At 39.7% G+C, this 23,751-nt stretch overlaps 2 protein-coding genes across 3 annotated transcripts in view; both read right to left on the bottom strand.

Annotated features, from left to right (window-relative positions):
• Positions 1-23,751, bottom strand: part of pank1a (pantothenate kinase 1a) — a 283,668-nt gene that overhangs the window by 200,146 nt on the left and 59,771 nt on the right. The gene's annotated exons all lie outside the window — the stretch shown is intronic.
• bcl2l11 (BCL2 like 11) lies at positions 997-23,093 on the bottom strand. 2 transcript variants are annotated; one of them, XM_067514279.1, is made up of 5 exons: positions 22,781-23,093; positions 20,179-20,618; positions 14,940-15,055; positions 8,060-8,175; positions 4,180-4,308 (listed from the first exon to the last, which is right to left on the bottom strand). In XM_067514279.1, exons 1-5 carry the CDS (start codon positions 22,795-22,797, stop codon positions 4,281-4,283), a joined length of 717 nt encoding a protein of 238 aa, XP_067370380.1. In that variant the 5' UTR covers positions 22,798-23,093; the 3' UTR covers positions 4,180-4,280. The 2 variants fall into 2 exon arrangements, with proteins under 2 accessions (XP_067370370.1, XP_067370380.1); XM_067514269.1 differs by lacking the exon at positions 8,060-8,175 and having other exon boundaries at positions 997-4,308; positions 22,781-23,091.

The following is a 23,751-nucleotide window of genomic DNA, read 5'->3' as shown; positions in this document are numbered from 1 at the left end:
GAGTAGTGTGATACAGTGTGGTGAAAATTAAAGGTCTAAATGTTTGACATTTTTGACAACATTTTAAAAAAATGACAAAGAAGCAAAATGGCTTTATCCAGTGGGGTGGGGAAGTTGAACGGGGTGCGGTAGGATCAGTGCATACAGTCTTTATGACAGGGAGGTTTTTACAAATATCAAAAAGGTCTACAACAACCGTAGAGGTTTTTGGGATTCTTGCTCTAATATATTGTTTATTGGTAATTATATCATGTGTTCTACATCTGCAAAAAAGCATATATATATATATATATATATATATATATATATATATATATATATATATATATATATATATATATATATATATATATATACACATACATATATACATATATATATATATATATATATATACACATACATATATACATATATATGTATGTAAACACACACATACATATACATACATATACACATACATACACATATATATATATATATATATATATATATATATATATGTGTGTGTGTGTGTGTGTGTGTGTGTGTGTGTGTGTGTGTGTGTATGTATATATGTATGTATGTATACATATATGTATACATACACACACACACACACACATATATACATCTATACATACACATACATATATACAGACACACACATACATATATATATATAGACACACACACACACATATATACATATACATATATATATATATACACATATATATACACATATATATATATATATATATATATATATATATATATATATATATATATATATATATATATATACACATACATATATATACACATACATATATATACACATACATATATATATATATATATATATATATATATATATATATATATATATATATATATATATATATATATATATATATATATATATATATATATATATATATATATATATATATCAATATAGATATACATCTATATCTATATATCTATATTTTCATCCAATACATTTAACCCTAGCATGTCCATAACATCGAAATTATTCATGTAACAAATGTCAGCAAGGTCCGGTTACAGAACAGACAGCCTGACACTAATCCATCACCTCACTGGAGGTTGTTTAAAAAAGACATCTTGAGCTTCAAAAACTGATTTGACACCAAACAAAACAAGAAAAAAACAAAAAACAACTATGTTACAAAGATCCTAGAGCTCTAGAAAGAAGAGTTAACAGATGATAAAAGCTGGGATCACATTTAATCTGTATTGCATTCGAATTGAAACAGCTGTGCAAACATCCAAACATGCTCAGAAACAGACAAATTTGGGTATTTATTGCTCTGATTTGCTATTTGGGTCTCACTCATAGTAAGCAGAAAAAAAACTATGAAACAGATAAACTTCCAGTAAAAATAAAGAGTCAAATTCACAAACATAATTAGATCTAAAACATTCCAAAACATCTAAACATCTAAAACTTTTTTATTCCAGTCGATTTAAAGAAGACACACAATGTAGCTGGTGATATTTTGTTGATAACATTTGTACTGCACAGTCCAAAAGAAGCCGAAAAACTAAAATCTCTTTGGTCAATATCAAAATGGATTCTTGTACATTTAAAATACAATGAGCTTTACGTCTGAGCTTACTGGGCAGAATATGGCAAGTCCACAGTTTAAAGGTAGTCCTGGATGGATGCAACTGTGAACTACTCCAATAACAATGTGAGACGAAGGTTTGGATTTTACAAAAAGCAAGTGTCAGTGATGCAGATCAAGTGGTTTGTTTGGAAAATCCAAACTTCCTGGCTTCCTTATAAGTTTATATGGGAAGCATCAGAGCAAAACATGTGCGCACTCTCTGTATTTTGAGGTGCTGATCAGATATTTTCTTGCATAATTCAAATAACCACTGAATTTCAAATACTTACAACACTTGTTCAGTTTAAACACAAACAAAGCCACCTATTTGTGCATAGAAATCTAATCACAGCCAAGAAACACACACACAAAAAAAAAAATGGCCCAGAACTGATGTTTTAATCAGTCTACATAAGTCAAAGATAAGAATAATTGTACTTAATCTGAACCTTGTATCACCATTTCTTGTTGCTCCGGTCAGTGACAAAACCCTTTTTTTAATTCTGCGTTATTCAGTGTTTGGTTTCTCTCCAGGAATCTTACTCTGAGAATGTTTAATGACCTGGCAGGCATGAGGAGACTTGGCTGGGTCTGAATCACTGCTATAATAAACGGATAACATGACCTTGTCAACAAACTAAAACTTGCCAACTACATTCCCTCTAATAGTTAAACCAGAGACTGAAACAAAGAATGCTGGAAGATATAATCATTTGATCAATTATTGCTGTTAAAATGTGTTACATTATTTCATATGGTTTGCAAAGGGTAGAAGATATGTTAGAAAAGGCCACTTTCTAATGCTTAATGTGACAACATTTCACTAATAATTTGTTGTTCACCCACTTGCTTTAGTTTCACTCCCGATTGAGCTGCTTAGTCAGAAGTACAAATATTACATATTTGCATGAACAAATGATCTAATCAGTTTCTGCTTCTGATAGTGAACGTGCAAAATCTTTGCCTTAACAATGAACACAAGCAGAGCACAGTGGAAAATAAAAACCATGAAATGCTGCTTCTTAACTGTCATCTTTTAGGAAATGATGAGTGATTCTGAAATTCTTGGAAATCTTTCAAGTTAGACCTTAGTGAGTAGGGAGGAAGTTACGTGCCTAGTGGCTCTAGTAGTTAAAGAAACACGCTTTTCTTTAAGTATCATTTACCGTTCAATATAGTTTTACTGTTATCAATGGATGAGTTTATTTTGAACTAGAAAACTGAATAGTACATATATCACACATATATGATCCATACAGTCTGTTTGATGCTCCTGGAAGATTTGATGCAATCTTCCAGGACTAGAAATTTATATAATATATATGTGTAACTAGTGCGATTTCAAAGTAACGCGTTCTTATTTGTTTAAATTGCATCCTTGCATCTACTTAAAGTAGCACCAAAGAGTTAATAATCTACATTACAGATTGCCTGGTTAAATATTTGCTGGTAACGGGAGCTATCGTAGCTCAAACTGGACTGAAGTCTTTGAAAAATGACACACTAAGAAAAATGAAAACTATCATTAATGCAATATAGGCTCTATTCAAACCCAATTTATTGCTTAGGACCACTTTGAACATTTTATTACTCACCTCTCCCTGAAATATTAACCTTGCCCAATTTATATAACAGAAGTCAGAAAAAGTCAGCATTTCATAGATTTGATGATTTCTTAAAGCTACAGTATGAGGCCGAAGCGTCAGGGAGAGGCAGGTAGAAAACAAGTGCTTATTGATAAGTCAGAGTTGAGGTCCCACTCTGGACCCTGTCCTCTGATTGCAACAAGGGCAAGGCTCAGAGAATAGCTTTGCATTTTTGCCCGACTGCATAATTTGATAGCACCTGTCCACATTGCTGTATGCTTGGTAACACATTTCTGGAACATATTGGTATAAAGATACGTACTGTAGCTTTCAGTCAATATCTGGGTCAATTATTACTAAATTATCAGAACAACTACTACAACTTTAACTAACTCTGTTGCTTACTGGATCCTAATGTGACAGGAGAGAAAGATTTTTCCTAACTATAACCTGCAGAGAGAAAAAATAAAGACAATTTTTCAGGACCAACCGGACCCACGTTCTTTAACAACCTTTGTTTGTGCAGAGCTGATTACCCAGTGAACTAATGAAGTCTGTACACATTATAAGAAGCTAAAAAAGTAAACAGGAAAATTTTAAAAGGCACATTTGATTTTTCCACAGGCATTATTTTGCATTTTAGGTGACAAGACTGCCTCTGTGCTGGAGAGGAGTGCAAAATCCTGGTTCTTTGGTTGGATTCCAAAGGCTCAGAAGCCATGAGGGAAAAACACAAAAACAAAAATCCACGCATTGTAGATTTCCTTTTAGGTGTTAACAAATGATCTCCATCACAATGAATACAAATTGACTTCAAACCTGCCTTCCTCATTTGGATTCTTTGTCCCATAAACTCCCTTAAAGCAAAGAGAAGATAGATCCAACAACGAAGAGACATTAATAGGGGAAAAAAATGCTACTTCTGCTGGATTTCCAAAAGGCTCAGTCTAAGATTGGTGCTGATTGTTCGTTATTCCTTGCAAGTAGATTATCCGTCCAATCACAAAGAGCAGGAGTCCCACACAGATCAGTATGGCGGGGTCCTGATGGACATGCGGCTGCCAGACTGGTTGGATCACTACCCATCTACGTCTGCCTGCCACCTCCTGGAGATGAAGAAGAGAAGTACATCATTGTCTGAAGATTTAAAAATTGGCCAACAACAATGTAAGGTTTATTTGAATAAACATAGCCAGTCAGCACACCATTTCATGCAAAACGTTTGAGAACAGCTTGTCCAGTTCGAGAACTTATCTTCAAATGAACCATTTGCATTAACGTTCAAATAATTTGTTATCATTTCGCAAAATGTTCAGAGTCCCATGATATACATCAAATGTTCAGATAAACATACTGGTGTTTCAGAAGGTTCCCTTGATGATTTCTAATCAAAGGGATGCACACACATACCGTATGTTTACATCTACAGGAAGCAGGTAAGTACAGTTTTCAACATCCTGCCACAAGTCTCTTTACTCTTTGTGTCTCCAGGCGACATTTCTTTATGCCAGTGTGTGTATGACTGCATATGTGCAATGTGTGTTTACTGTATACAGTCTGTGCGTTCTCTAGGCTTCCAGTCTTCACTTTAATCACATTTCCAAAGTGTCAGAGCATCCACATGCATAAAAATTGATTCAGCTGTCCATGTTGTCCCTGTGCTTGCATGGGTTTCCTCCCACAGTCCAAGGACATACATGTTAGTTAATTGGTGACAAATTGCCCGTAGATGTGAATATGGATGTCGTCTGTCCGTGTTGGTCTCTCTGCATTGACCCTGAGATAGACTGGTGACTTGTCCAGGATATACCCTGCCGCCTGCCCAATGACACCTGGGATAGGCTCAATACTGTGGCCCTGAACAGGTAGTTAAAGATAATGGATGTAGGGGAGGATGTAAAAAAAAAGCACATGAAACGAAACATTTTTTGATTAAAGGCATCAGATTACACGTAAAGAGCAGTATAATGATAGCTACTGGTGAGAATGTTTGTCCAAATTTAAAGAAGTTAAAGTGTACTTGAGTGATTCAGTGAGAAATGTCCATAAGGCCAGGCTTTTTGCATAAGACAGATAAAAATAATGATAAAACTTCCAAATCAAAAGAACAGAGGCTGACTTGTTTTAAACGTTTACTCTGTTTTAAAAAGATTCCCAGACTGGAAGTCTAATTGTGCCTTCAATTTCAACTGGGAAGTTGGATTTTCCAAGTTTGCAGTAAAACTAGGGAGTGATTTCATAACTGTGAAAAATGCAGGTGTATGGTAAATAAAAGTAGTATAGGTCAATGTGCACAATATGACACACACACGTTGCAGACAGGAAGTTATAATAGCAGGGTTGAAGCACTTCCCTTTAGCATAAAGTCAAAAGATTCATCCACCAAAGACGTTTTGCAGCCATTTGCATAGGCTGAGTAGTATTCTCAAACTCAACTACTCTTTATGTGGAATGTACCCATTTGTATAATTACAAATTGGTTTCTATAATTATTTGTATATTTGTATAATTATACAAATATTTCATGAACTACATACGATACGCTGAGTAACTGCAACATTAATGATGGATCATCCCAACAAAGTTAATGAGAGAGTTTACAGGAAGTCAGTGTTTGAATGTAGCTCTAGTTTGATTCCCATTAAATTGCACAAAGAGTTTAAAGCCTGGAAAGCACATGTCATGCAATCTTCAATTTCATCAAGTAAAGAATTGAAGTGAGGGAAATCACTTGCTGTAGTTTTGGTAGAAACCATGATAGTTTCTTCGCCATGCATATTGACTCTATTTCCTGTTTCTAGCTATTACCAAAACCTCTCTGTAGTCATACCAACACACTGCTGCTGACATAAAAACACATTTTTTCTTGTCTGTTCTCTATCCCTGCAGTTGATAGCCCCTGTGCCTTGGCCTCCGTCAATTGCATCAAGTGTTTGCTGATAAAAAAACTACACAGTCGACAGAAGAGAAAGGGACCTTTCAAGTGGGTGGGAACGCACTTGGAAGCTTGTTCATAAAAGGAAACAGAAGCTTGTTGCTGAGGAAAGGTGCAAAGGTGCATGAGCATCTTCACGACGAATGGTTTAACATCACTGGAAGACACTTGTAATAAAAGTAGGGGAAAAACTCAGAAAACCTTTTAGCTGATATCTCCGGGTCTTGTGCAATTTGCATTAGCTCGAGTTCAAACCTTTCCTGAGAACATGAATGCATTTATAAGTATAAATAAGATTCCAGCAGCTAACAGCAGAAAGCTGCAGTTGCACTAAACAGCACTCAGATGTGAAATCTGTGTGAACATGAAGCACAGTTCTGCTTAAAAAAAAACTCATCTTCTGCTGCAATTACACAGACAAGCTTAAAAATAATTTACAAGAGAAATTACTTTTTCTGCTAGGAGATGCATATCGTGTTTTGGCATGAAGCCTTTTAAATACAGCCTGGCCAGATGGACTGTACTCTACCTTCCAAACATAGACTGCCACAGAAAAAGCTTTGTGCCCTGGGGTGAGACTACTCTGAAAAACAGGATCTTTAAGGATGAGAGCAAGAGAGGAATATCAAAGCTGTGTGGTTTGATTCGAAAAACGAGCCAGAAACCACTGAAACCTCTAATGCCAGAGGAGGAAACAGGTGAGGGGAAGACTAGTTAACCCTATGATGAATCCCAGTCTGCTTCTAATTCTGCTTCTGACCAAGTCAAAAAAAGTGGTTAGAGATGAACAAAGAGCGGCCAGAATATAAATATGAACAAGCACGGACTCTGACACACTGGATATAGACTTACAGAGTCAGAACTTGTGTGGACAAGGCAGAATGGTGGAAAACCAGAATGTAAAATGCACTGTGGTTTTACCCTACCTCACACATACACAGTCGAACACTTGAAACACACAGGATGCCATTCTTTGGGAATTGAACCAGCCACGATGACTCAAGACAAAGAGGTTTCCCTGAAGCATCACTAGGATAAGGTAGCTATAACTTGCAAATGTACCATCAGAGGGCAACAATCAAACGATTCAAGTGGACAAGCCAAAAAGTACTACTACAATGTCCTGTTTACATTAGCTCTCTTTGGATGGTGGTTATGTCTAATAATCCTTAAAGATGCTTTAACAGTAGCTTTTCGGAACATTAGCCTTAAGTTAGCTACGTAGCATCAACTATGCTGGTATCTATCACATTGCTACCTTTCCACCTGGTCTCCTGGAGACACAGTATGTCCACCTTCTTTCCCTGCATCATGTCAACCAACTCTCTAGCCTTTCCTATCATAGTCCCAACATTCAAAGTCCCTAGTACTACACTCTTGGTTTCCCTTACCTCTTTCGCCTTCCTCCACTCCTCCTTCAACCAGCAGTAGCCCAATTTCCACCGGCACCCTGTAGGTCAACAGCACCGGTGAAGGTCGTTGTTAACCCAGGCCGTGCCCAATTCGGTATGGAAGTCAGATTCCATGTTTAATTTGACATGTGTTTTGTGTCGGATGCCCTTCCTGACAACCCTCTGCATTTATCCAGACTTGGGACTGGCACAAGACGACACTGGCTTGTGGCCCCTTGTGGTTGCATTGCATGTTAGGGTAATCAGTGACTCTAAATTGCCTGTAGGTGTGAATATGCATGTCTAGGGCGGACCCTGCATCTCGCCTAATGACAGTTGTGACCCTGAACAGGATACAGAAAGAACGAATGGATTATACAACTAATGCTGTGGAAATTGACCACTTTGCCATTAGCTGGTGTAGTGGCAAAATGAGAACATAGATCAATGGCTTTCAGAATGTCCCTTCAGGGGACGCCACAGCGAAACATGAGTTTTTAAGCCGTGTGCCCTTCCTGCCGCAACCCTCACATTTTTTTCCGGCTCATGGACCGACACCATGGTGGCCCTTGGTGGCTAGGCGGGGCCACACCTGGTGGGTTGGGATTTGATCCTGCAGCCTTCTGTATCACGACCCGATGCTCTACCTATTGAGCCACCAGGCCCATGGCAAAATGAGAAAATAACATGGGTAAAAAACATGAATCAATACATAAATCTCACCTGTGTATGAAAATTAAAACACCCTAGTATTCCCAAACATGCAAGCTAGCTGTCTGGTGTGCCATATCTGCTGGCATCCATTTTTATTCAAAGTATTTTCAACAATGAAAGTAGTTTTTCTTTTTCCTGAGATAAAAAAAAAAGATTTCCATCTGGAAAAACATCTGGTAAAAGACCACTCACTCTTTTCATAGGATTTTTTCCACTGTACTCATCACCTTATAAAGTTTTCTAAATCAACATTTGATACGACAACAGTGAAGAAAGCAGCAGAGACTCGTAAGAGACTCTGCTAAAACAAAGCCTTGATACTCCTCAATGTCAAGTAGTGTTGTGTTTGGCACTGAACTCTCCAAACATTGATTTTTTTGGATTTGGTTTCATCTCCACAACCTGTACATGTTGGTAACATCATAAATCAACAGTCATTTGGGGGGGAAACCTAAGGGAACACGCATTATTTCAGCCTCTACTTTAATCTGGCAGCACACAATCTCCAAAGTTGTTTGAATCACAGATCAGAGCTCTGCTTTTGTTTTGACCTGAAGGTTGCAGAAGAATTTAAACTGTAAAAAGGAGTTTTGCCTGTGATTTATTTTTCAGGTTACACATTTTCTGGCGTTTAGAGGTGTAATTATACTTTCGTGTTGTGGAAACACTGACATTAATGTTAATCCGCTTAGAGCAGTGTTCATCATATTGCCCATTAGCGACTCGTCTCTCTTCAAAGCAGCTTTGGAAGACAGACACAAGGTTTGTGGTTTTAAAGTGAGAGTGTCTTACTCTTTCCTCACCTCACAAACCACTGTAATGATCTTACTGTCAAAATGGTGTGCAGCTTGCAGAGTGAGGGAAAGGACCACATTGGCAGATTTATAATTCTTGAGACATAAGAAAACCTGCTGAAAACTTGCGATTTTTAATTTGTTGATCTATTTATCTCTAACCTGACAATGTAATGAAAAGAGGGGTTGGTCATCTTTTTTTTTTTTTAATTATTGTACGTGGATGCAAAGAGCACACATTTTAGGAACCATCATACCCACTACAGCCTTATTCCGCAAATCTCTACTAGAACGTTAGTAAATCGTAACATGTGAGCAAGGTCCTGCTCTTCGTAAAAGTGCAGGATTTAAACATATACATTTTTATTTCAGATTACCTACCTATTCAACTGATGAAAGTGCAGAAACTGCCAATGACAAAATAACAGGAGGATGTGGTATACCTGGGAGGAGTTGAGAGTTGGTGTATGTTGTTTAACACAACCGCCACATTTACATCTGACCAACATCTATATACAATGTTTCTCAAACCATCTCTGGATCAGATCATGAGTGTAAGATCAATGTCATTTTTTGGTTTTTCACGAGTGCATACATGCTTCCACTCATTTAAATTATTCATTATCACAAAGCTCACATAAGTGAAGGCAGATGCTAAACAAGTTTCTTCAACTGGTTTTAGGAAATTGAAGGAATAGTTTGACATTTTGGCGAATACACTTCGATTCTTGCGGAGTTAGATGAGAAGATCTCTCTCACACCTGTGCGTTAAGTATGAAGCTAGAGCCAGAAGGCTGTTAGCTTAGCTTATGATAATGACTGGAGATAAGGGTAAAGCCTGACTTAAGCCAAAGTTAAAAAAAAAAAAAAATTATCAGTGAACATGTTGTGTCTTGTTCATTTTAAGCAAACATAAACAAAAATGTCATGAAATTACAGTAAATCAAGTATTTGGGGAATACAAATAATTACCTATGATTAAGCACATCATGTAGACAATAGGGTTGGCTTGTAATTTGGGTAATTGCTCATATTTCACAGTCAGGATGAGAGTTATTATTTCCACAGCAATCAAAAGCAGATGTACTGCACAGCTGACAAACTGCAGGCTGAGAGTCTGACATGAAGCCAAAGCCAGTTTCACCAAACACTCTTGATTTTCAGCCTTATACCTCAGGATTACAGAAAAGGAAATGCACACATATGCTCACACAGACACAAATGGCCAATTATCTGATAGTTTCTCTTAACTCAAATCTTCTGAAAACCGAAAACCTGCTGCCACAAGTCATTTTCCTGCTGTGACTGCAACTCTGCAGCCTTCTACCAAGTTTACTCACACATACGCAGTATAAGGCAACACCATGTACAGTGCAAGCACTTGCAGATTCTGTACAAACAGTGTAACAGTTTAAGTGTACAGTGAGGGGAGATCAGAGGAATAAACAAAAGCAGCGAAAGAAAAACCAAGTAACCAGCCTTGCAGCCATCAATAAAACCCATTAATATTAGTTAGTGTAGCCAACGAATTCAACAGGATACCTGTCAATACCTGCAGTTTTACTTAAGACTATAATGCTGGAAATGATGCATATTTTCCTATTTATCTTTTTTTATTTAAATACTATTTCCAATGTCGTGTTTTACATTTAAGGCAGCAATTTGTATCCCTTGATCTGAACTGCTTTGATATACAGATAGAGTCATGATCTATTACAATCTACTACATCTTGCCCGTTTTATGACTGATGCATTTTAATGTAGCTGAAATTGCAAACCAAGTTTATAAGTCTTCTAGGGTAATGAGTTGCAAATGTTGCAGTCATGCAACAATTAGAAAAAAGACAATGCCTACATGCTTACTGTGAGGAAGCACCTGTCAGATTTAAAGTGTCTGTGGGTTAATTGGTATAATAATGATTTGTAAACAGTGGATGCCAGAAAGAGAAGAGGTGTAAAAATAATAGAATGTTTTGAAAAATGGACACTTGGTCGTCAAAAGAATCCACCAAAGTATCGCAGCAAAAGACCTTAAGTGTTTTAGCAACATTATGCCAGCAGAAACTCACTTTTTTGTTTTGTTTTTGGGATTTTTTTTTTAAAAATTTCTCCTCTTCTTATTCATCTCATCTCTTTCCTTTCACAGTGGAAACATTGAGTCAGCCGGTTCCAAAAAGCTCATGTGATTTTGTTTGGCAACCACAACTTACTATGCTGCCTCTTAAAAATAGCTCTCTAAACAAGGCTACACTTGCAAGCACACATCAAACTAGTACACACACATACACACAATGCCAACTCCAGCTTTGTTATACCATCTCTTACTCCTACCACTATGCAGACCTCCACAACCAGTTTCAAACAGTTAAAATGTTTTCTTCTGGTGATTGTTTTTAGCATGCAAATAAGGTTGAAACCGCTAAATCGGCAGTGTCACTTTTGTCTGACATGTCTTTCATGTAAATCTGTCTGCACATCATCCTTTACATGCACGAGACCACATGTTCACATGTTTAAATCCCTTGTGTTGTTGAATGACCAGTTTGAACGAAACTCATATATTCAATAATAATGTTACATTTGATACCAATAGTGGCAGATAATTTTTGTATACCTGTATAAGTTTGGCATTTTTACCAGAAAAGTGACACATTGAGGGTATTTAAATATCTTTACAATCTGCAAAAAGTTTTAATCAAGACAATTATTCATCTTGTGGACTTAACAAGCAACATGCTTTAGAGTGTTTATGTCACTGTGTGAGTATGCTACAGATGGAAACAGCAATTCAATCTTAACTAGTGTGGTTAAACAAGAGTTAAAAAAAAAAGTCTTTCTCCTGCTCTTTGTCTTTTATGCACACACGAGCACTCACAAACAAAAACACTAGCAGCCAGCCAGTGACACCACACTGCTCCACAATGTTCCTCACATTTATTTCTGTCTTTAAGACAAAGGGTTTTACCTCTTAGTGAAAGATGGCAGTGTGTGTTGAGGTTTGAGTGTGTGTGCTTATATGTTTAACTGTGTGTGTTTGTGTAAGTGTGTGTTTTGGCAGCATAATTAGACCTTGTGCTTTGGTCCCTGAGAGATCTTTAAACACAGGCCATAATGAATCTACACTGTCACGGACACTAGAGTGTCACAGCACATAGACACACACAGTCTCGCACACACACACAATACTGAGCGTGTTAGAGATGTTTGAAAACAAACACGCACACATAATCGCACATATTGTGTAAATGTTTAACTGAAACAGAGAGGGTAGAGAGAGAAAGAGGCTAGATTAAATGAGGACAAATGGTAGAGAGCCAGTGCAAGAGGGGACAACTACTGAAAAACAAATAATTACTCATCCTTGTATTGTTATTTACAGGCAACTGTACACACATTCCTGATGAATAATTCCTCACCCCAGTATGCAAACGCATTTTATACAAGTACTCTGCTATTTTCTCAGGCTTCAAAATTATCTGAACTGAGAAAAACCACCTGTGTGTTCATGTGCGAAGTGTATTCTCAGACGACGAGAGTCATTTTACAGCCTGAGGAGATGAGGCTTAGGCCTCTTGGCCGACGCCCCCAGGCAATGAGGCTGGTTAAAGTTCTTCTGTCAACAATGGCGAAAAAAACGGCAGCTCTGTATTCAACAGTAATGTAATGATAAGAAGTGTGAGAACTAGACAGAAACCCCTAAGTGGTTCCTAACTGCCAAGCTGTGGCAACCCAATTCGGTCATAATATAGGAAGGATTAGCAATATCATTACTTTTGCAGCTATTCAGTCATAAACCAAAGCACTATATTTTTTTCTGGGAGATGAGTTGCAAGAGTTTAGGGATGAGCAAAACTGCAGATCATACTGAGGGGAACCTATACATTTTAACTAAATTTCAAAGTGATCCATCCAAATGTTATTAATACATTTCACTCCGAGCCACTAACATCCATTTTATGGTGGAGCAGTTGATCTCTAAAGCAGTTGGGATTCATTTTCTGTTCACCATAAATGTGCACACCAAACATCATGGCAATCCATGTAATAGTTGTCAAGCTATTCCAGTAAAAACAGGAAACTTGGTGATGGACATTTGCAAGCTAGGACAGGACTCTATTAGCAGATATTTGTGTTTCAGCATCCAGATGGAAGTTTTCAGAAAGCAGCCACATCAGAATCCTGATGATTCATAATGATCATTCACCTATCTTGCTGGGCCAGTTTGAAGTTTGTGGGATTGACTTTCATTTTTCTTGTAAGCTTGCTAAAGTTCCTGTAAGATACTTCAATTCTAGAAATTCTCTGTGCTGTTAGAAGGTTAAGTCTCTCTCAAAAACGTTGAACTGCTTCCAGTGCTATTTTGTGAGTCTGACTTCATTGGATATGTCAACAGCACCTCTCCACAATAAGAAATATTGATTAATTGATTAACATTGATGATTAAAACATCCTACTCTTTGTTGTTCAGAAGTCATCTGTAATGGTCCACATCCACAGGAACGCCAACATCTGTCAAGTGAACAATGAACAAGCGTCCTTGTTCCTCTTTTCTCCGTCTCCTCTTTGTTCTACGGTACGGCTAAACACACCAACACAGACACCACTCTCTCTCTTTCAGTCTTTCCTAGTGTGATAGGGTGTAGAGAGTCACAGCCTGGACTCAACACATTCTCACATATTTCTCCAGGCTGCTTCTGTGTACAGTATATTTGAAACCCAGCTCAAACTAGCCATGCTTTGCATGACTCTTGGCACCTACTGTATCCCATGCAGAAAAGCAGCAGCAAGAAAGGTTCACTGTCCTCCTGTTTGACTCAGTTTACCAACCACTGGGTTAAATGCAGAGGTCACATCCAACTGCATGGCTGGAACAGTGTGCCTGTAATGCTGTTAAACTGATCATGAAGTGGGAGCATCTTATGCTCTGCACAGGGACCTCACAGCACCATTCTTGCCTTATCTCGGGCTTCTCTGATAAGACTTATGTGAAGTTAGCGCAACACTGATTCACTGATCCTCTCTGGCTTCCCAATGCATAAGTCAGCTCTTTGATAGAGGAGTAAATAAAGCTGTGATGATGCAACATGCAGAAATGTTGCCAAGGGGACAGAAGCCAATAGGAAATTAACTCTTATTGCAGCTACACAACTTTACAACCAACCCAGTCTAATTGCCTGATGGGTAAACTGCAGCATTCACAGGATTTTTATTCCCTGCAATAATGCGATTATCTCTTCAGTAGTCACATGACATAATCAGAGCCGATTACCTGAGCTGGATTACTCCATCAAAGTGGTGTTGTCACATTTTCCTCCCAAACCTGCTCACTTTTGGATGTTTTAAAACACACAACGTGAACCAAGCACATGAACATAAAGCTCTGTGGTTGTAACAGAAAAACAAAACCAAGCTAAATTTTTAAGTGGTGGTAAAATGCTCCTCATTGCTAGATATGGAGAAAATATGCCAAAAGCAAAACAGAAGTTAGATTAAAAGTGCTTTGTTGACAGCTAGCTTGAGGTCTTCTTCTTTCTCATAACTGTTGACACATCTCCGTGTTTATCAGGAACCCAGTTAGTTAAACTGTTGCTGTGGCCAAGGAAATAAGCTCCACTTTTTATAAAGCTGGAGCAGTGAATGAGTTTCTTTGGGTCTCACCACATTTAAACACCCAATTTGTACCAATAAGTTTTGTTTTTTTTTTCTCTCCCACTGATGTCTTTGTAGAGGAGAATGGAGTTTCCTCCTCTGGGCTCAACGACCATCTCCTACTCCACCACTGTGGCATCTTTTTGTATCATATGGCCTTTTTCTGCATGAATATATTCTGATTATAATTTATTATTTTTTCTCGCCCTGAGGGCAGTGGAAATAATTCAGTGTCCATCATTACCGGGCCTTACCAGGAGGTGATTGTTAAAGTCGTCTCCAATGCGTCGCAGCTCTCGCCCAACAGCCACTGCCTGCATCTCCCCTGCGGTGTTTTTTTGCTCTGTGCTAAAGGGGCTGAGAATGCTTCCTACAACAGAGAAGGAAAAAAAACATGCTTTAATGACCGAACACTTAACTTAGTGTGCTGCGTCTTTAGCTAAGTTTCAGCAGAGCTCTTATTAAATGATTTAAAGCTTGGGAATGAAAACTCTTCCACAAAAAGACATGCAAATGTTTAGATTTTGATAAGGGAGCAGGCTCTGTTGCGGTATGGGGTCTGCTGGATCAGTGGTAGAGCATTGAATTGCGATGCAGAAGCGGGTTCTGCATCCCGTGGGTTCGAATACCACCCCACCCCACCCAGCCACCAAGGGCCACCTTGGTGCCAGTCACGAGCCCGGATAAAATCGGTTGCTTATGCCCGTGCCCTTCCTGACGCAACCCTTCCCAATTTCTACCGGGCTTCGACAGGCACTGCACAGCTGGAGATGGGAATGGGATGTTAGGGGTTCAGTGTGTTGCCCAGAGACACTTCATCACACAGCCTAATTCCTGTAAATGTGACTGACTCATCCTTTAGTGATAAATCTCATGACCAAGCATGAAGACATGATTTCAAGAGCACTAGAGCAGATGTGACACATTTTGTGAGAAATTCACAATGATTCATATGACAAGTTAAAAATCCTACTACTAACAGCATTTTGAGGAAAATTACATAACAAACGAGCAAAATCTGATTCAGAAGGTGTGTGTGGTTAAGAAGTAGCACAAGTAAACATCTTGTTTTAGTTACGTTGAACAATGACACAGTTGAATTTATTTGATGTTTTAAAAGATATATTTAAAAAAAAGACAAAAATGACAAAACAGATAAAATTAGGTTCATGCGGGTGAGATTAAGAAAAACACACAAAGTTTTATCCTTATCCTTAGAATTTCATGTTAACTGAGACAAACATCTTCTAGTTTTGTTGCCAATTTATAGCTTAGGAGAATGAAAAGCCGAAGAAGTGATTCCCCACCCCACAAGTGTTACAATATTAATGCGTATGCATCTCACTAGCATCATTATGAAAATTTCGAGCAATACCACTCACCCAGCTGACCAAGTGAGGGAACGTATGTGTGTCGATATGTGTATGTTTTTGTGGTTAATCTGTTATATTTCAGTCTTATTTACAATATGACTATGAAAGGCCCTGACCTCTTACCGTATGACTCATGCACCCCGTTATGAAACCCAGACTTAATATTTCTCACATCCTCCGATATTGAGGAGACCAATACAGCAATCACGCTGCGTTCCCATCAATCCTTCACAATGCTGATTACACCGATAGCATTTATGCTCATGTTTATGGTCAACATAACAGCAGGACCACAGACCAGGTTGCAATTAATTATTTGCCCAAGTCTGATCTCAGACCACCTTTACCTGTGTAGTGTAAACTTAAGACAACTGACTTGTTAATGTTCAAGGTCTTAGATTAACGACTGGACGGGGCGACTGTGGTGAGAGCGGTTGTCCACCAATCTCACAGTTGTTGGTTCAATCCCTGGCTCCTCTGGTCACATGTCAAAGTGTCCTTGAGCAAGACACTGAACCCCAACTAAGTTGCTGCATAGCAGCTCCCCCATCGGTGTATGTGTGTGTGAATGGATGAATAAGAAGCAGTGTAAAGTGCTTTGAGTGCCAATAGGTAGAAAAGCTCTATATAAGTGCAGAACATTTACCATTTAACATCTTGGACCTTTCTCCTTGCGACGGGTCACTTGTTATATATGATACACTAATCTGCCGCTGAAGAATCCAGACCTACTGAGAACACACTGTGAATCAGTGCAGCTTAAGGAAATCAACCGTCAGCTTTGTGAAGCCTACTAACTTAACTAAAGTTTATTTGCTAGACTGAAGCCTTGGGCAAAATTTTACTCTGTGCATGGAGCCAAAGTTGTGTGAATACAAATGAAGCAAAGACAAAAATGCATCAAAGTTGGCTCAGTGTTTGCTGAAACTGAAGAAACCTGATCGTCGGGTAATCTTCCTCCTGTAGGAGGAGGAAGTGTTGTGATAGGAGCTGTAATCACCCTGTCGGAGAGGGATGACAACAAAATGATAAACCAGTCCTCTTTGAGCTTGAGAACTCCACAGCATGTACAGAGACCAGCTTTCTTGATAACTTTTTTTTTTTTTTTGCTGTGAGGACAATGCGGAAGTTTTTTGGGACAAATGAGTGTTTATCCCCTATCTGTCAAATCTGAGGGATGGAGTAGAGCAAATAAAAGTTGAAGAGTTTTTGTTTGCATCTAACAAAAGACCTGCTGGCCTATTTTGACTGCCACACACACACACACACAAGGCCCGTTTTGAATTTTTTTTTTTAATGAATGACACATACACGCACATGCAATGGGTTGTTTTGTCTGGCTGCAAAGAAAAAGAATAAACAAAACACAATCAGTGAAGCTAATCACTGGTATTACAAAAGCAGAGTCTTCCGTACAGAAGTTACAATACAAAACACCAATCTCCTTATAAACAAATCAGATAGATATGGATGTGGTTAAAGCGGAGTTTTGGTTTTTCTTGCCTCTGAAACAAAAATGACTGCTCCAGTCGAAGAATCTGAGAAAAACAAATTTGTAAAATCTGATCAGGACAAGACAACAATGTCATATATTTGTCATCCACAGCACCAGAGGAGTGAGAGGATTCACTCTGTTTGTTCTTTGTGTTTTAGTGCTAAATCCCAGTCTCATGTTTTGTTTGTTACCAGGCAACAGTGTTGTAGCTAAAAGCACAACTCGTTTTTTTTTTCTTTTTAAGTTGTGCTGATGTAAAGAAGTCACGCTTACATGTTTTGCTCTGTTTTTATAACCAAATAAAGAGCAAAAGAAAATTAGCACCAGGTGTGTGAAAAGTGATAGATGCCTGACAGACCACAGGGTCAGCAGTTCGATCCCCGGTCCCGGCTTTAAGTGTCTCCGAGCAAGACACTGAACCCCTAACAGCCCATTCCCCTTCCTAGCTGTACAGTGCCAGTCCAAGCCGGGCAGAAATTGTGGAGGGTTGTGTCAGGAAGGGCATTAGGCGTAAAAAAAAAAAAAAACTGGGCTGGACAATAAAACACTTTTTCCACCTTTTACCTTTCCACTGATCTGTCAGTGGCTTTACTAAGGAGGTTATTAATCGGAAGTCCAGGGGTGGACCACAACTCAAACATTTTTGCCGTGCACTCCCCTTCCTGTCATTAAGTTACATCTACCCCCTTTCCTTCTTCACCCGTTTGCTCGTTTCTTCACAAATCCACCCACCCATCCCTCTTTTCCAGTCCATTTCTCTGCCTCTCTCTCGCTCTCTCTGCCTCTATGTCTCTGCGTCTCTCTCTCTCAGTCTGCCTCTCTCTTCCCCAGGGGGTCGGCCATACCCAAAATCAGCAGCAGTAGCTTCCTCCAAAGTTTTCCGCACCCCACAGACGCAGCCTCTCCCATTTAGCTGCGACCACCAAACCTCAACCAACACTAACTTGGGTCAACTATCAATAAATCTTATCCAAACTTTTGGATAAGATTTGACAGCGTTGTCTTTTGCTCATAAACCTTTACACTTCGACTGACAACGCCCTTGTGATTAATCTGTGATTAATCAGTGATTATCTTCAGCTGATACTTCCATTAATTTTATCGCTTCTACAATGACTCAGCAAGTTTAGCACACAGTTTAGAGTCCAGAGTCTGTTTATAGCTCTTAGGGAACATTTTTGGGTTCTAGAGGGAAACTAAATTTGATAAAAACTGTGACGTTTGAAAATGAAAAATAATAATAATTCAAGGGTGTGAGGTTACTGTGTGTCACTGTGCAATTTCATAATGGCTTTCAGATTTCCTGGGTACGACATGTACAATGAGGAATCTGCTGAATAATTGGTTAAGATGCAGGTCAATAAATTAACATGACTTTCAAAACTTGCGATGCCATCTTTGGTTGTGAGACTACATCACAACAGTCACTGCTTTCAAGCGACTACCAAAGACATCGCAACATTTAGTGATCTTTCGCCTAGGACGTCCCAATAATCACACAGTGATTACCTGTTCATTAAGGCTTTGATGCTCCATTAGCAGTAGAAAAGACCCGACTGCTCTTTTAAATACTTCATGTAAACTGTGTTTCTCTTCGACGTTTTAACCTCTTTACACAGACCACACTGTTTCAAAAGTGCTAACCACAAACTATGACAAAATAAGCTGGTGGGCAAATTTTGTGTGTATTTTTGTTAGCTGTGTCATGTTTTGTCTCTTTGGGTTGATTTTGCACCTTTAACAGAGCTCTGTGTTATTCAAACAAGAAATTAATTATTAATTCAAGTATTGGACATCAAATTTTTGAGATTAGTCTTGTGCTTTTGGTTTAAACGTACCCTTTGGCATTGGGGAAGGTTTTACAAAGGCAGCAGACATTACTCAGCAAAAGGGAGAGTAACACCACAGTGGAATTAAGACTTGACAAACACAATGGATCGGTTTGGCAGCACTGAGGAGTCATGTTAATGTCTTTCAGATCTGCAGGTTTAAGCCTGGGTTTTTGGATTTCCCTCTGAGAGCCAATGAAACAAGAAGTGCCGGCTGTGAGTCAATAAATCAGAATGTAAAAAGAAACATGAGTTACTGGCTTACTCAGCCCAGAGTAACAAAGTACTACAGAGTTTAGAGGAAAAACTTACTAAAAAAGAAAAGTGTTTGTGCTACTCTTTTTACTATTGTTGTTAGCATTCAGGCCAACAAGCAGCACAAACCCCCAAATTTTGATAAAGGATGCCTCAGGGAGTTTGTGCTGGGCTCCTATTTGGTTTCATATTTTGCTGCACACCCACACAGAAGCAGCAGCAGCAGCTACATTTCACAGTGAAAACTACCAGAACATCTTAATTCAGGCCCGTAACTTTCACACATAACAGGTGCTGTCTTTGTCATTATAGCAACTATATGGCGTTTAGGAATATTAGGCATTTAGTTTCTCTTGATACTGTATAACAGCGAAAACGTTTTAAAGTTGTATTTCCATTTATGCCGCTTAGTCAGTGACCTGTACATTAGTTCACTCGCAGCTTAATTGGTTACTGCGTCGTCTGTCAGAGGATTTCGTAAAGACAAACGTCAGTCTGTTTTCAGTACATCGCTTGTGTATGCAAAAGTGCCTGTGCTCACCGTGGTGCTGCTGCGTCCCCGGTCCTCTGCCGTGCGCCTCAGCCATGCGCTGCAGGGCGTGGTGGATCACCTGCCCGGTGGGACTCGGGGTCTGCGTGGCTTTGTCAGCCATCATTGGCCTCGGGGAGAGCGGAGAGCTCGGCACCGAGTCGCCGTCGGAGGAGAAATATCCACTGGAGGATCGGCGAGGAAGGTGGAAAATCGACCTCGTGTAAAACACGCCTAGTCTGTCGGGCGACGTGATGCCCTTGGTTCTACACCGGGACTGCGAGTCCGGCTCTCCTCCTCCGCTGGTGTCAAGGCGGCCAAACCTCGGTTCGTCGCCGCTGCTTGAACGGTAGGTTTGCGCTGAAGCTCCAGCGGCACCAGTGAGTGGTCGCTCTTCTCCGCTCTCCTCTGATGCCTTTACTGGGGCCGAGCCATCGGAGCGGTTTGGTGGTCTGTTGGATGAACAGAGCGGCACCGTCAGCCTGGGCTTTCATCACTGTGGCCAAACAGCCTAGTGCACTACTAGGTCAGGACTGGACTTCGTCTTTTTTTTTTTTTTTAACCTTTACTCGTTGCTCAAATATGAATGACTAATTTCTCGAGAATTTGCGCCGACACGACTTGTTTTTTTAAATAAAGTTTTGGAAAACTTGACACTACTCTAGCCTACTTCCCACAGAAGTTGACACCCAGAAGCATCTGGAGTTGTGTGCAGGGCATGTGGTCCTATTCAGGCTGTAGCACGGGCTTCCTGTCCAACTGGCAGCCCGGCGCAACTCCATTGTTTGGCAGAAGTTGCTGATTGGAGTAGATATTTCTTTGACTGGTTGAGAAGCGGCGTGGGTAACTTCAGCTGCGTCACAGACAAACAACCCACAGGATATTTGGATACTTCTTTTATTTTGACCCCTCATTTCTGGTCAATGACAGTTGCCACGACGACTTCATGATAATATTCTCATTAAAATAGTTTTGTAAAATCATTGCATTTAAAACCGAGTGGCATTGGAAGACAAGATGTTATAGCTTTGTCATTTTTCTGTTTTTAATCAGCAGAACTCAGACTTTTAACGTGACGTTCTGTTAAAAGGCACTCATCAAAATTATGTTTTTTCGCAGCGCTTCCTGTTTGTCCAGACTAAACTACAGCTTCCTCACCGCACGGGTTCCCAGCGGCAATGACCTACTTTTGGGGCAAAAAATACCTAGAATTAAAACCCACTGGCTTTTGGAACCAAGTGTCCATGTATCGACAAACAGTTTTACGCACCTTTAATCAAAATAGCCATCCTTTTGCTTTTTACGCACTTTTACGCACAGGAGGAAAACAGGGAACAGCCGCTCTTTAGCCGCACGCGATGACTGTCCCCTAGCTATGTATAAAACTAAACTTTCCCTGTGGGTTCTGTGCAGATTCGAGCGCAACGACGAGAACTATTGAGCCTCTCAGGCGGCACGTGCAGCAATGGCAACAAAAAACGCCCGCGATCAACCGACGAAAGGAGGGAAGCAGACGGAGGGAAGGAGAGGAAATCCGCAACGTCAGCGCCAGAAATATGGCAAACAAGACATTCGATCAGGTGTCGCGGTGCTAGAGGTTTAGCGAGATCCGTCCAGGAGCACGTTTGCACCACCTCTGCGTTATCGCGAAGAGGCAGGCTGTAGTTTCTCATTGTCCGTGGGCGACATTTCAGATTGCACGATAAGGTTTCACTCTACTATTATAAAGATATTAAAATAATTCAGCAGCTGTCACATGGACGATGTGTGCCCTCTGGATTTCTATCTGCACAACGTTCTTTCAAAACCCAGAAGTGCTTGTGCGCCTCCCGCAGGCAGCTAATTGCTTATTATACTGTGCGTGTTATAAGTGGCGAACTAACTGGATGGGTCGATGAAATCTCACACCCACTCGATGCCCCTGAACGGACAGGTTCATTAAAAAGCAGCTGAACTCCGTTACTTCGACGATAACAATGTGAATAATGTCCGATGCGCGAGCTAACATCAGGTCTTTTATTAGATGTAAAGCATCATTTTAATATTCTGACATAAAAAAAAGGTTGCATGGGGGTGATTTCGGACACAAACGGAACACACTATGTTAGGCTCAATAACAGAATAAAGTAACATGCATCCACACGCAGAGCCTGAAAAACACCAAACAACACATTCATCCCAGGTGACGCGCCTCGTGTGTTACGAGTTAATAAAAGAGCAAACGAAGCCTGAGCGCTATGCGCGCGCTACCGGCAAAGTCCAGGATGAGTGCAAAAATGTGCTCCAAAACTCTTCTCAATAAGACGGTTCATATTCAACTCTGACTGGAGTGATGAATACTGCGTAAAGGGACTCACCGTGTGTCATCAGGTACGCACGAAAAAAAAAAACACTCTTCAGAACAATTACAGTCACCGATCACAGTAAGACATTTTACATTATGTAAAGCAAAAGCTGGTACTAGTTCCTTGCATTTCAAAAACACTGCCATTAAGCATCAGAGAAGCGTAAATGCGTGAGAGCTGACACGCCGGCAGCCACACCGGGAAACTGGACTTTAAGTTATTGTTTACAGCAGCAAACACCTCTGTGCCCACCCCCCATCCCAACTCACCTAGATGGATGCGGCATGTCAGTGGTAGAACATCACCAGATCACTCAATTTAGTGGGTTCCGATATAAATGTATATTATCAATTATTTGTCCAAATATGATCCACGGGTCCAAAGCATTCACTTCCAATAGTTAAAAGATGGGAAATAAATCCGCAAGCGGTTGTGGACTTTTCTTAGTGAGGAATGGTTTAATAATCCGCCTCGTCAGGGTGAAAACTGTGCAAGAGGAGATAAACAAACTCCAGCTGGACCCTTTGTTTGCTCGCTCCTGTCAGCCTGACGCCCTCTCTTTCTCTCCCTGTTCTGTAAAGTGCCTGCGCTAATTATGCGCAAGCAGGGCTCCTCCCACACTGGGTGGAGTTTGTCTTCTTCTATGCTCTTCTCCCAGCTTCTATCTCCCCCTGTCTTTCACAAACACAAACACAAGTAACAGTTAACTCCATTGAGAGGGTACGCTGCATTTCGATAAAAAAAAAAAAAGTTTGTTGTTTGACTTCTTCTCCGTCTGTCTTTTTACTGCATGTATTTCACTGTCTATAGCTGCGTTTACGTTTCATGATGTATATCAGATTCTGACCATGCAAAGCATGCACACGGCAAAAGTGACAAGTGTATTTTTGTCAAAGCTGCCTCAACGATGATCAATTAACTCACGTATAATATAAGATAAATCATTCAAGTCAAGTATTCCAATCCACAACTATATCTACTGTAATTTGTTTTCAAAGTGACACTAAACCACACAAAACAAAACAAACTCATGCCATGATTTGATATGATGTGGAGTTTGGCAGACGTGCCTAGACACTCTCTTTCTTTAAGCACGCACTCTCAGAAACGTGTTTGATATTGAAACATTCAGAATCTGGACAAAACTGACGCCTACACTTGTACAATGCTACTAACATAAAAGTAGAACACAGCATGAGCTACCATTGTTGAATCACTGTTGTGCCTTCTGATGCCATAT

Source organism: Channa argus, chromosome 1 (genome assembly GCF_033026475.1).
Source record: "Channa argus isolate prfri chromosome 1, Channa argus male v1.0, whole genome shotgun sequence".
Classification (NCBI taxonomy): Eukaryota; Metazoa; Chordata; class Actinopteri; order Anabantiformes; family Channidae; genus Channa; species Channa argus.
This window is presented reverse-complemented; position numbering and strand designations above follow the sequence as displayed.

Excerpts from the sequence above, each read along its gene's own strand:
- bcl2l11 (XM_067514269.1), bottom strand. Across the intron at positions 15,056-20,178 it reads GGGGACGCAGCAGCACCACG|GAAGCATTCTCAGCCCCTTT; the intron begins GTGAGCACAGGC and ends TCTCTGTTGTAG. Across the intron at positions 4,309-14,939 it reads ACTTTAACAATCACCTCCTG|GAGGTGGCAGGCAGACGTAG; the intron begins GTAAGGCCCGGT and ends CTTCATCTCCAG.